The 12,641-nt window shown below is 38.7% G+C and overlaps 1 protein-coding gene across 5 annotated transcripts in view; it reads left to right on the plus strand.

The window, feature by feature from the left end:
• The window catches only part of FNDC3A (fibronectin type III domain containing 3A), a 112,287-nt gene that overhangs the window by 37,198 nt on the left and 62,448 nt on the right, over positions 1–12,641 (plus strand). For 4 of the 5 annotated variants that reach the window (XM_038173523.2, XM_038173524.2, XM_038173522.2 and 1 more), the window contains one exon: positions 2,800–2,875. The exons of the other annotated variant lie outside the window; for it this stretch is intronic. In XM_038173523.2, coding sequence (XP_038029451.1) covers positions 2,800–2,875 — 76 coding nt within the window. The remainder of the gene's footprint in view (positions 1–2,799; positions 2,876–12,641) is intronic. 5 annotated transcript variants of the gene reach the window in all.

Raw genomic sequence — 12,641 nt, forward strand, 5'->3', positions numbered from 1 at the left:
GGAGGTGTGAGAGTGTCAAAAATACCCTTCTTAAAGCAGTGATGACCCCTGGGCTTCAGCAGCAATGAGGCATAGAAGTAGGATTGGTCACATTGACACGCTTTACTCCAGAACAAAGGCTTTTGAAACCAATGGGTTTTAAAACTTCTGACATTACTACAGCCCTGATTCAGACTCTTATGGCATACTTAGCAACAAATACAGCCTATAGTGGAACAGTTGTAAAATATAAATGGGAATGTACAACATAAAAGCAAGGCTGGAAGTGGGAGCCAGTCAAATAAGTACAGGCAGACTAATAGTCCATTGGAAAAAATAAAAATAATAATAATTAAAAAAAGAGCTTAATTTCCTCTTCCTGAGATCTGAGCATCTATTTAATGTGCATTAAGTCAGCCAGTCTCCCCACCCAGTTGTTTGGGATTCAGATGCCCTCAGAGGCATGGAAAACCCACAGACAACCTGAAAACGATGCTGGACTTCATCAGTAGACCCATTGCAACATGGCACAGCCCGTGCTGACCAGTGCTCCCTCTCCCTACGTTATGCCACAGCTGGAGTGTTGAGTCTTTATCTTCTGAGGTGCTGTGAAGCCAACAACAAAGGTTTTCACACAGGAGAAAAGGCTGTAAAAGAATATTGAGGGGCGCGTGGCCTACTTGCTGCAGTTGGGGCAGGTGTCTGGAGGAAGACACCTAGGCCACCAACCTCAGGAGCCAGGCATCGGCACTGAAGAAGTGGAAACAGTGGAGTCATTTTATTCATCCCCTCTTCCATCTTACTTCAAAGTATATTTAGTAATTCCAGCTGTTGCCCTAAAATGAAACCTTTACAACTTTCCCACTTCTCGAAGTTCACGCTGTGGACACCAAGCACACTGAGGTGAAATTTGTAGATTGCCACATCACTTGCCAACTGCAGCCAGGATGGCTCCTTCCAGAAGTCATATTAAATCAGCTAAAACACTTATCCAAATCTGGCTGCTTTTCTGTACGTGATCCCTGTGGATGGACAGGGATTCTTATATGCCCCTGCAAAGCTTTAAGTACTTCCAGGCTAAATTTCAAGCTAAAACTTGAAATCAAGCAGCAAAGAGAGGGGAAAGTAAGTCAATGAAATATGTGTCTTACAAAAGTTACATCTGTTTGGGAGGTCTGAAAAAGAAATTAGAGTTCATCACTCACATTTCCCTCCATCCTGGTCTGAAAGTGGTATCCACTTCCTAAAATGCTAACTACAAACCCTTTCAATAAACTCTGAAGTAGAATATTTTTGGAAGAGATACAAGCTTCACTTGAAGCTCACTTCTAAAATCTTGTTGGTAAGTTAAGTGCTAACTCTTACTGAGTGTTATATGCTGACACAGCTTAGATAATCAGGAAAATTTATCAACATGATAAAATGTAAGTAGTGATACAGTTCATTGTTGTTTTCCCTCACAGAGCCTAAAATATATATTTTTGTAGTAACAGAACTGCACCACATAAAACAATTCAAGGTAGGATTTCCAAAGTGCATGGCCAAAACTGAGCTAAACTGGTCTTGAACCCCATAGACCGAAATTTGCAACTATGTTTGGGTAAAACACGTCATCTTTCAATGAATTTATAAAGTTCTGACAGAGGAGGAGGAATTTGTGTGATTCCTGCCTTTTCCTCGCTATTTTGGGCACAAAAAAAAAGGAGCCTGAACATGGAAGGACATAGCAAAAGACAAAATTAAACAAAAGAGGAAGATCTGGTATTCCTAAAATGAGTAACAATTAAGTTTCCTGTTTTCTTTGTGAAGAAGAAGCAACAAGCCCAATATAATTGAGCAGACTAACAGAGTAAATTTTTTGGCCAAAATTTTGAAGAGTTGCGTATAGAGATATCTGTCTCTGATTCACATCAGGAGGGAGACACCTACTGTATTTAGGCACATGCAGGTGAGACTGAAGATGTACCCAGAAAGGAAATCATGAAATGCACCTGCTCTTTATTTTCCCTTGTTTATAATTTTAGCTGGGTTCTTCATAGTTACAGACTTTTCATTTCAGGAAGGTAGGTTTCAAAGGAGAATGCAGAAGTCTAAAATGGTAATGGGCTTCTGCTTTAGTTTAGGTCAACTTCTTTTTGCAGTTTTTCAGCTGAATGTGCTTTTCTATCAATTCTACTTTGCTTGGTCCAAAAACAAAACAACAACAAAACTACAAGAAAAAACACTGAACACAAAAAGACAACTAGGATAAACAGTTTTCTGCGGATTAAACTATACATATTCTTTCATGCTGTGCATCTGGTGCACTTTCTTATTACTTCTAATAATGTTTTATAATTAGTGAATGTGCAAACATGCTTGGATCATGAAAAGAAGGAAATTGCACAATATTTCCCTTGTGTTGAAAACTGTTTGCCAAGCAGTTATGTTTAAAATACAAACACTGGGTTCTAAGCTTCCTCTGAAACTTTATGTAATGGTTTGATTTATGTTGCAGTTAATGTGTTTTGTTGAAATAATTTAAGCTGTAGAAATAGTATTTTAACTATACTAAGCAGTCCAGGAAATGAAATTTGTATAGGTACTGTTTTACCCATTTTTATTCTCTCCTAGGTTCTTTGGAAAAGTATGTTTAAAAATATCTGTACTTGTACTTTTCGGTGGGGATGAAGGCAGCAAACAATGTGAAGTGGAAAATGTATTTAACAACCAGAAAAAAAAAAAGTGTTGTTTTTCCCAGTAAAACTTTTTTTTTTGCACATACCACATTTCTGTAACATATTCCTGTGTAATGGTTGTGAACGCTCTTTTATTTTTAAGGTTATTCTTGTGCAAGTTAATCCAGGGGAAGCATTTACAATAAGAAGAGAAGATGGACAGTTTCAGTGCATTACAGGTAAAATGGATAATTTATTTATTATTTTTTTAATATTTCCTGATTCTGCATCAGGATAAATAAACAGTAATTTCTGGTGTTGAAGGTAAAAGACTGAAAGAAAATAATTTTAAATACAAAAGCTGTTTAAAGACCTAAAGGTTATGTGCCTAGGCATCACTGGATCTACATTTCGGTACCATAAGGAACATACTTTTTTTTATCTGTATTAGTTAAAATTAAATTCCCTTGTTGGGGTGGGCAGAGAGAGCAGGAACCAGGACATTTACAGTCTGCAGACCAAACAGGCAAGTACTATTCTAGCAACTTTTGAGTAAGCTCATTTATTGCACAGACCTCAAATCAAAAGTCACAGTTGTTGATTTGGTTTCAGTTTATATTTTCAATTGTTGCTATCATATGGACATTGTTTTGCCCATCCCAGCAGTAACTGTCTGTTATCCCATTACTAGTTTTTTAGGACACCTGGGGATCTCTAGGGACATCACCTGGTGTCCTTCCTGAGTTCTGCCAAGATCCAGCTGCAAAATACAAACACTTCATCTAAGCATAGTGTCCCCATACGCAATGGTCAGTTTGGATGCTGTTTTCTGTTGTGAATGAAAATAGCTACAAGTTGAGCCCATCTGCAGCTGCAAGAAAAGAGGATTCAGATATTGCTTTTGTTTAGAATACCATTTTACTCTGTTACAAAAGAGTATCCACAGATTCAGATAGTGGATTGTTTTGGTTGTTTTTGTGGGGTTTTTTTTGGTTTTTCTTTTTGCTTGTTATTTACTGTGTCAATGAATCCTACCTTTTTTTTTTTTTCCTGAACGTTGGCTCAGCTCCAACAGATACTGTCCTGGGAAGTTGAAGCAAGTGGCTTCCAGCTCCTTTTCCCCATCTTTTCAGTCTGAGACAGAAGATCTATTTCCAGTGTCATAGGCACATCCTTGGGCTACAAGAGAACTGATTAAAAGGAGGCCTTGAACTGTAATTAAGTTTACACTGACAGTTCTTAAAGTTTACGTGTTCATTAGTGCCATTTTTCTGAACTCTGTGCCAGTTGCACATTCTTGTTGCTTCATTTCAGCCACAAGTCAGTCAGTATTGCAGCTCACAGTTCTTTACTTCATTATTTGAAATGTATCTGTAATAGTTGCTTTGCAATATCTATGGGGAACATAGTAATTTTGTCCTGCAATTTAAGTTTTATTTAAAAAAAAAAGAGAGAGATAAAAATTGTGTTTAACTTCTACTGCACACAATATTGAGGAGTGGCATACCTTGCATTTTTGTGGGTTTAATTTTGATTTATCAGATGGGCTTATTGAGGAGAAAAATTGATTTGACATTTTCCTTGCATGGTAATTTTGAAAGTAGAAAGTGTGTGTGATGAACTGCAAAAATACTGATATCATATCTTTACAAATAGAGTTCTAACCTTTCATGATACTGCTTTTATCTTTGCCTGGTCCCTCTTGCTTTCTAAATAGGCAGCTCGCTATTGTGATTTTATTCAACTGTTGATTTATTCGCGCTTTAAATGTGAGAGTGAGTATTTATTAGATAGACAATTGTTCCTGGTACTCATTAAGAGTAAACTCAGATATGGTTTTTACAACTTCACTGGAAAATCCTGCAACTTTTGCAAACCACTTGTTTTATGGGCATTCTCCTTGTCCTTCTGCTTTCCAGGACATGAAAACATGGCTTATAGTTGGTAATAAAACAGGGATCATAACTTAGAGGTTTTTTGTGTTCGTATGTTCCCTAATCATAGAACAGCATCAGGTGGACATGTTCACTTGAATGTAGCTTTTGTGGTCTGTTCTTGCCACTCTGAGATGTTCCTGTGTTATGAGGGCTATGTCAATAGATCTTTCCTACATTTATAACATGTTGGGTCTCCAGCTTAAAGAAGAAACTCCTTTAGAAAGTAATGCTGTACTTTTTCATGGTATGTATTGTGCTAATGAGGAACGCCTACTTTCCCAGCAGCTTCTGTGCACAGATTTCTATAAAGTGAATGATTTCATGCAGTGCACACTGTAGAGAGTAATTTGGTATTGCTGGTCCTTCTTGCTCTGACACAGCTTCTCAGACATAGTTTGCCCCTGACTTTGCTGCAAAATGGATGCCCAGTCTGCAAAATGGGTTACAGCTACAAGAGAATATTGTGCTGACTCTAAAGAAGGAAACCTCACTTCAGTTCCCTGTTCTTATGTTCTTCACTGTATGCACTAAGTTATTAGGTCAAATCAAAGTTAAAGTTGCGGAAATCCATAATGAGCACAATTTGGGGAAGCATTATAAACATGCAGCAATGCTTATTTAAGAAAAAGGCATGGAGAAGCAAAGATGCCTGAAATTCAGTGGAGAAGCTATTAGTAGCAAGTTGATTTGGTCATCAGAATGTGAAATAAAACTGTTTTCCAGTTTGTTTCCCTGTCAGTCCTTGCCCATCTTTATTCTCTTGTCTGACTGTATTGACTTCAGTCTCAACAAACAGCACATTTTCTGCTTTCTGTGATGTGCTATGTAAAAAGACGTGCTACATACATTAAAAATGTGTATCTGCATATTACTTTGCAAAGAGAGCACACTGCTCACGGAAATACTGTGATTACGTATAACAAGTGCATTGCATATTGATGTAATTAATGTTGTTGTCTTGTATCACGCTCAGAATCCGCCTGAAGAAAAACATTATTAGTGCAGCATAGGGCTTTTTTCATGAAATTAACTTAATATTTTGTTTAAAGTATTCTCTTATCCCCTTCAAAATGATACTTGTAAAGCTACATGAGTAATTTCCAACACTTACTTCTTTGCAGTAGAATGGTAAGTGACCACCAAACAAATCTCTCTTAGTTTCTGATGTTTGCTTTCTAGACTGAACTGGTTTGGGAGCTTCATTTACTTTGTATTTTGTAGGATGGTCGATATGCTACAGATAACAAGGACTTCAGTTTAATGTTGAACATTAACTTCTTTTTTTAAGGAATGGAAAATTTTCAAGTACTACTTTTCAAAGTCTAAACTATATTTAGCAAAGTGCTGCTGTACAAATATGTGGTTAGGTTCTCTTCAGAGTAAAATCTTAAAAGTTCCAAAGGAAAAGGAGAAAAAATGTGAGATTACAAAGAATAATGACTTTAGCATGCTATGCATTGAGCAAAGATTGAAATGGTAACAGTTTCAGGTTCTGTCAAGGCAATTTGCATCATCATATGCTTAAACTGAGATTATGTAAGTATAGCACAAAAACATAAGAGAGGAGGTTGAGAAGTTGAGAGCTGCTTCTGGATGGATCCCCAGTAGAAGTACAGATCCACAGATGCAGTAGTGTGGGTGATTTGGTAAGTCATGATTCCTTCAGCGATTCTAGATCTCTGTCCCTTGTGCTTTATTGCTGGTCATTTCACGTTGAGGTTGCAAGATCTGCTGAAGCCAGTGTGGGTTGTTTATAAATCTAACCATTTTATATAATTCTTGCGCCATATCTCTGTCTGATGGAAAAAATTAGATGCTCCATCCATCAGTCTTTGTGCTGTTCCTGTCATTGTTTTGTTTCTAAAGAGTACAAGCCTTACTTTGGATGCTCTGTACATAGGGTAAAAGTACTCAGCCTGAAAACAGCAAGAGTCACTGTCTTTCCAGGAGAAAGGAGAGGTGTGAATAAGTGTGAATAAAGTGAGTATTTTGGAGCTGTCCTTGAATCAATGAAGTAATGAAAACTTAAAGTACCAATTAATAGAGGAGTACACGGTGCTTTTTCTGAGAGCTAAGGTTCTGAAGAAAAAAGTGCATTTATACTCAGGTCTCTGTACTGACTTGCTGGCATAACTCACATAGATGATCTATAAAGCCTTGAATGTTTTGGAACTGTAGGTGAGAAGTGGCATCTTAGCGTGTGCCTCTTCCATGGCAGTTAAGATGGGATGGAAGGACATTTTATTTCCTAGTTTAAAATCTGTAGGTTTGACAAAAGAGCAGTGGTTGCTGAGGGACCTTTCCTCCTTGGTTAATCTCTTTCCTTTACTCTGACAAAGTTTTGATGACTGTGTATCTTTTCTTGATGTATTGCATGCATATTTTTATAAAATAACAAGCGTGCTTATTTTGTATTTCTGTAGTTGACAGCTTAGGTTTTAGTTGTTTTTCCATTGTGTATATTTTGACTTAATTATAACTTTAAATGAGCATTTCTCTGTACAAAGGGCCAACTTGTGATTTTATAAAATATTGTTTGGCTGCCTAGTGGTTTGTCTGATAGCAATGACTTCTGCCCACTCTTTTAACACAACTTCAATTTAAACCATTTGTCAGGCTTGCTTTCTAAAGACAGTGCGATTTTCTTGCTAGACAGACAGGAAGATATCTGCCTGTGTATCCATATGTTAGACCAAAGTCCTTATTTTCAGAAGAGCTCTTTTAGATCTGTGAAACTGTTCTCACGTACTGGAAACGTTCAGACTTCTGTGGAAACTTTCCTTAAGCAAAATTTTGTCTTGTGTTAAAGTGAAATAATCAGCTACATTGCAGTGATTCAGAAAGCCAGGTTTGAAATAAATGAATGGGCTGTCTTTGTAGAAGTGAATTACTGCAGATCATTCATTCATGAATTCTTCCTATTGCAGAATAAATGAATGAAGATGACTCATCTTGAGCACATTTTATAACAGTCCCAAGTTGCAGCTAAGGGCTATTAAATGTTACTTGACATAATGAGAGACCATGTTATATATGTCTCTGCAAAGGAAAATTGGCATTTTCATAATAGAATAAGAAAATGTATGTAAATTAGTGTGAGTCATAAATACTTCATGTTTTGAAATGAAGTATCAGTTTTAAGGTTGGTCTCTGGGATAGTAGTTAAGCAATCTTAACCTCTTTTCTTTTTCCCCCTTAAAGAATAAAATGCTTATTAAAAGTGTTTTAAACTAAGTCAAGAGGGAAAGAGGAAAATCATATCAATTCTAAGATTACAGTATTAAAACACAAACTTTATTTCATTCTAAAATTTACTTTACATTTTAAAATTTACTTTGGAAGAGCATACCTGCCCATTATCCAGAATGCTACATGAATAAAGTTGTTACCTGCTGCCAGTTCTCATATGTGGTTTTGGTTGTTTTCAGATAGCATTAAAGCAACCAAGGTAAACATTTTAAAATAAATGCAACTCCTATCTAAGTACATTTGAACAATGACAGCAAAAAAATAGACTTTTTTGTTCTCAGTAACACCTGGTGCTTTGGTGTTGAGTTTTATGTAAGAGTAATTTATTAGTTGAGGTGGTTAAACACCAATGTTGGTCTGGTCATAAATTCTGTACAAGTTGTCACAAACCCCTCAGAAGGGACTTTCCTAGTTGCTGGTGGTTATTGGAAGTTGCTGCTGTCACAAGAAGACCAGAGCTTATTACCAAACCCTAAACCCACCTTGTGGGTTGGAGGAAGTATGTGCTGTCATTCTGTGGTGATGTGAGAATGCACGAGGTTACCTGGCACTGCATTAGTGCCAGGTAACCCTATGTTGTCTTTAAGGGTGATATTGCCTCTAGATAAATTGTTTGATATCTAGATATCTTGTTTGTTAAATTACTCAATGTCAGCTTTAGTAGTGGACAAAGTTGAGGAATAGGATAACATTTATTTAAATCCATAGATCTGTATTAATGGAGCAAACTAGCAAAAACTATTAAGAATTCTCTTCTTGAGCATCTCGAATGTTCTAGATAACTTGTGAGCCTGGGTGACCCCGTACAAGTTAACCCATATAAGTATTTCTTGGTTTTTAGTGCTCAGTGTTTCTGCTCCCATTAAGAACGGTTACTGGAGCCACCCAAGGAATCTGCTCTGGGTGATACCTCCTTTCTGTAGCCCAAGAGGGGAGTAATTTTTTCATCAGTTTCCATTTACCTAGCCCTCATTTCTTGGTACTGGGGTATTACCTGATGACACAGGTAACTATATTTGCTGTGCTTTTCCTCTTCAAAGATGTGTTACTGCTTTCCTGCATTGTATCCTTCTGAAGGCTACAGACTTCTGAAGGCTACAGACACAAGGTTATATACATCAATTCATTTCAACAACAACAACAAAAAAAAGGTAAATCATCTCAAGTTGATTCCTATCCATTGCCTCCACGTGGGTGCCATGCAGAAGACTAAACAGGATATGCAAGGCTGAAACTGGATATGGATACTTAGATCACATCCTCTTGTACATGTTAATCTTGGACACAAATATATAGAGGGCTTTACAAAAGCATTGAAAAAAAGCTAAAACAAGTCATCTGACAGTATGAGGTCACAGCAAGCTACAGTGACTTAGTCATCTAACTCTTGGCTGAGGATTGTCAAAGCTGAGTCTAGGAGTAGCTTAAATTTAAAGCATCTTTGTTTGGAAATGGCCTTAAATATGAAACAGTTTCTAAAATTTGTGTAGGTAATTGCATTTCCAGGTGCCTACAGTCAAACTAAAAATAATATTGGTACCAGTCAGTCATGCACAAGCATGACTGCAGAGGAGACTTCATGCTCTTCTGTGTTATAAGAAGATGCTAAGGAAAGAAAATGACCATGAAGCGTGATTGTAGTTCCTTGACTTGGAGCTATCTCATGCCACAATAATTGTAAGTAAGGAGCTGCCCTTCTTATATTCCAAAATTATTGTAAGTAGGGAACTGGCTTTTTTATAGCTTAGAGTGATAATCTGAGTGCATGAATGCCCATGCAAATTTTGAGGAACAGATTGCACTCTTCTGCCTTGTACAGGTAGATTAGCATGGAGGTTGGATGGAGATATGGGAAATCCCCCTTTGATAAAATAGACACAAAAATGAATTCAAGTCCTTGCTCTAGTGCATGTCAAATGCTCAGGTACTGGCTTCGGCACACAGGAGAAATCTGCTTCTTCATTTGACTATCACTGGCAAAGGGAAAATTTGCCCTGACACCATGCTATTGTAGCTTTTTTCTTACTAGTACTAGGATGAATTAAAGCTAACTCAGGTGTCTACTTGATTCAGTAGTCGCTTTTTGCAATAGGGCAAAATTGAGCGAGAACCATCTCTCAAATTCAGTGTAACTCAACAAAACTGGCAAAGAAGCGTATACCAAGGTCAGAATAAGCCATAGCAATTTAGAAGTCTGTTATTTTGATCGGCTCTAAGAACAACCCCAAGAACTAACCTCGAAACAGTTTGCACTCCCCCTTCTCTGGGAACTGCCTGACCTTCTCCTCCGCTAAGGCTGATAAGGGAGCAGGACTTGGTGGCCCCAGCCTTCCCCAGCTCTTAAAGAGGCAGTCAGGGATACTCCCAAGAAGCTGTTGAAAAGCTTACTTGAGCATGCTGCTTTTCCACCTAGCATTACTGTTGCAGCTAGCATTACTGTTGTGCCCATTTCATTAGGTTTACATATATACAAAATTTCTGAAGTGTGCCATTCCCGGGATAAACTAAACTCGGCAAAAGTTTGATCAAAAGCAAATCAGACTTGCTTTTATCACCTTCTGCAGTAGGAAATGAAAAACCAGGTTAAAATGGGAAAGCATTAATGCGGATGTTTAATCATATTTGTTGCACGGTGTTTCAGGGAAAACTTAATTTTTCTGTCATTGATTTCCATTTGAAATGTTCAAATAGATCTAATATCTTTATACAGATAAAACACACTTATAATGCTTTCTAATGCTTTGGGTTTTTTTTCAATGCTTTGTTACTTTCTCATTCTTCTGTTAGGCATTATTCTATATTGTCTTACTTCACACATTTTGAAATGCAAATGAGTTTGTGATTTGTATGTTCATCATACAAAAGGTCTTCAGTCTGTTTGTCCTTCTCATGTTCCATTTTCCTATATATTCCGATCAGTTAAACTTTCCTTGTATCTCTCCAATTTCTTCCTTTGTTCCCTCCTTTCAGTAAACTAAACCCAGCCTGACTACAGGAAGGTTCTGGAGACATTTGTTGGAAATATCAGTGCTTCAGCTGCTTTCTTAAGACATCTAATTTTAGGTGTCTAAATGTGTTTCTATATGTGGCCTTGGATCTAAGCTCCCATTATAAGTAGTGAAGGTTTAGTCACTAGCTACAGTGCAGTCAGTGCTTTTCAGCTGACATCAGTTTGAACTGAATAGCTCTCCAGGCTCCACTGTCTGTACTAAGTAGATCTCCACTTGCTATTATAGGAGTGTAAGGTCCTAACTTGCATGCAGACACAGTTCCAGATACTTAAATGACATGTCTCCATCCTGGGGCCTAAAGCCTGGCTGTTTGAAACTGAAAAAAGGCAGGCTACATCCTGAAAGCATCTCATTTGAGTGCATCGTTTCAAAGTTGTACCCACAATGAATGTCTTTGCCCTGAACTTTTTACTTTTCAGTTGTTCAAACTCATCCATTTCCATGAGCATCTAACATCTCACATCTTACATGGAGGTACATGTTGGGATGGGGTTGAGGCCTTTGGTTGCAACTGGAGAATGCACCTAAAAGTCGGTTCCCATGACTGCAGTCAGCAATGTCTTGCCCACAAGCTTGTAAATCATTAACTCATGCTGCTGAGATTTAGCTGCTAGTGTGGGCAGTCTGAGTCTGGAACCACTTGGATGAGTCCTGTGCAGAGGATGTTAAGCTTGATGGGTCTGTGTCTGAGAAGATGAAGTCCCCTGGCATTGTAAGCAGGTCATCAGATTTCTTCCCTACTGTTCTACTGATGGGAAAGAAGTGGCCTTGTGCTTCATGAAGCAAAAGGAGGGGTAAATCAATACAGGATCTCTTGTTAGTTTCTAACATAAGAAGAAAGTTGATTAGCTGTTGGAACTGAATCAGAGATACAGGCAAAGAAGTTTGAAAAAAAAAAAAACATTTTACTTATTAGGATCTTAATTGAAGATGCTATTTAGAGTAACTTATGCTCATAACATTGAATCTTAATTGGATGAAATCTTGTTGAATAAAGTCATAATAATTCATGAAAATAGCTTTTTTTTTTTTTTTTTACTTTATCACAGCATGTCAGAATAGTTGTGGCTAGAGAGGGACTTGTGTAAGTCACCTCTCCGAAGCCCCGCTCCAGCAGGGCCCCCAGCGCAGGGTGCGCAGGGCCCCGTGCAGGCGCCTTGTGCCGCTCTGCCAGGAGGAGCCCCCCCAGCCTCTCTGGGCAGCCTGGGCCAGTGCTCAGCCGCCCGCCCAGCACAGAAGTGCTGCCTGGTGCTCAGAGGGAGCCTCCTGCCTGCCCCTTGGTGCCCACTGCCCCTGGCCTGGCGCTGGGCACCCCTGAACAGAGCCTGGCTGCGGCCTCTTTGCCCCCTCCCTGTGGGGATTCCCAGCCCTGGGGGAGATCCCCCTGAGCCTCCTCTTCTCCAGGCTGAGCAGTCCCAGCTCTCCCGGCCTCTGCTCACAGGAGAGGTCATCCAGGCCTCCTTCCTCCTTCATTGAACTCCTTCCATCATATCCACGTCTCTCTTGTACTGGGGGGCCCAGAATTGGACCCAGCACTCCAGGTGTGGCCTCACTGGTGCTGAGCAGAGTGGAAGGATCACCTCTCTTGACGGGCTTGATGTCCCTCGCGATGGCAGCGCAGCCTTCTGGTGAATCAGCCACTGTCCCCAGATAGAAAAGCATTACTCAATTTCCTTATCTGATTAATTCTTTAAAAATGATCTGTGCTTTATAGAAACTAAGAAACAATGTATTTAAACTGTCTTTTTACTGGGCTCCATAAAAATGAAAAGGCTACAACTTTGTGTCGAAGCTCTGCGTTTGTTAGA

The sequence above is a fragment of the Anas platyrhynchos genome, chromosome 1 (genome assembly GCF_047663525.1).
Source record: "Anas platyrhynchos isolate ZD024472 breed Pekin duck chromosome 1, IASCAAS_PekinDuck_T2T, whole genome shotgun sequence".
NCBI classification, from domain to species: Eukaryota; Metazoa; Chordata; class Aves; order Anseriformes; family Anatidae; genus Anas; species Anas platyrhynchos.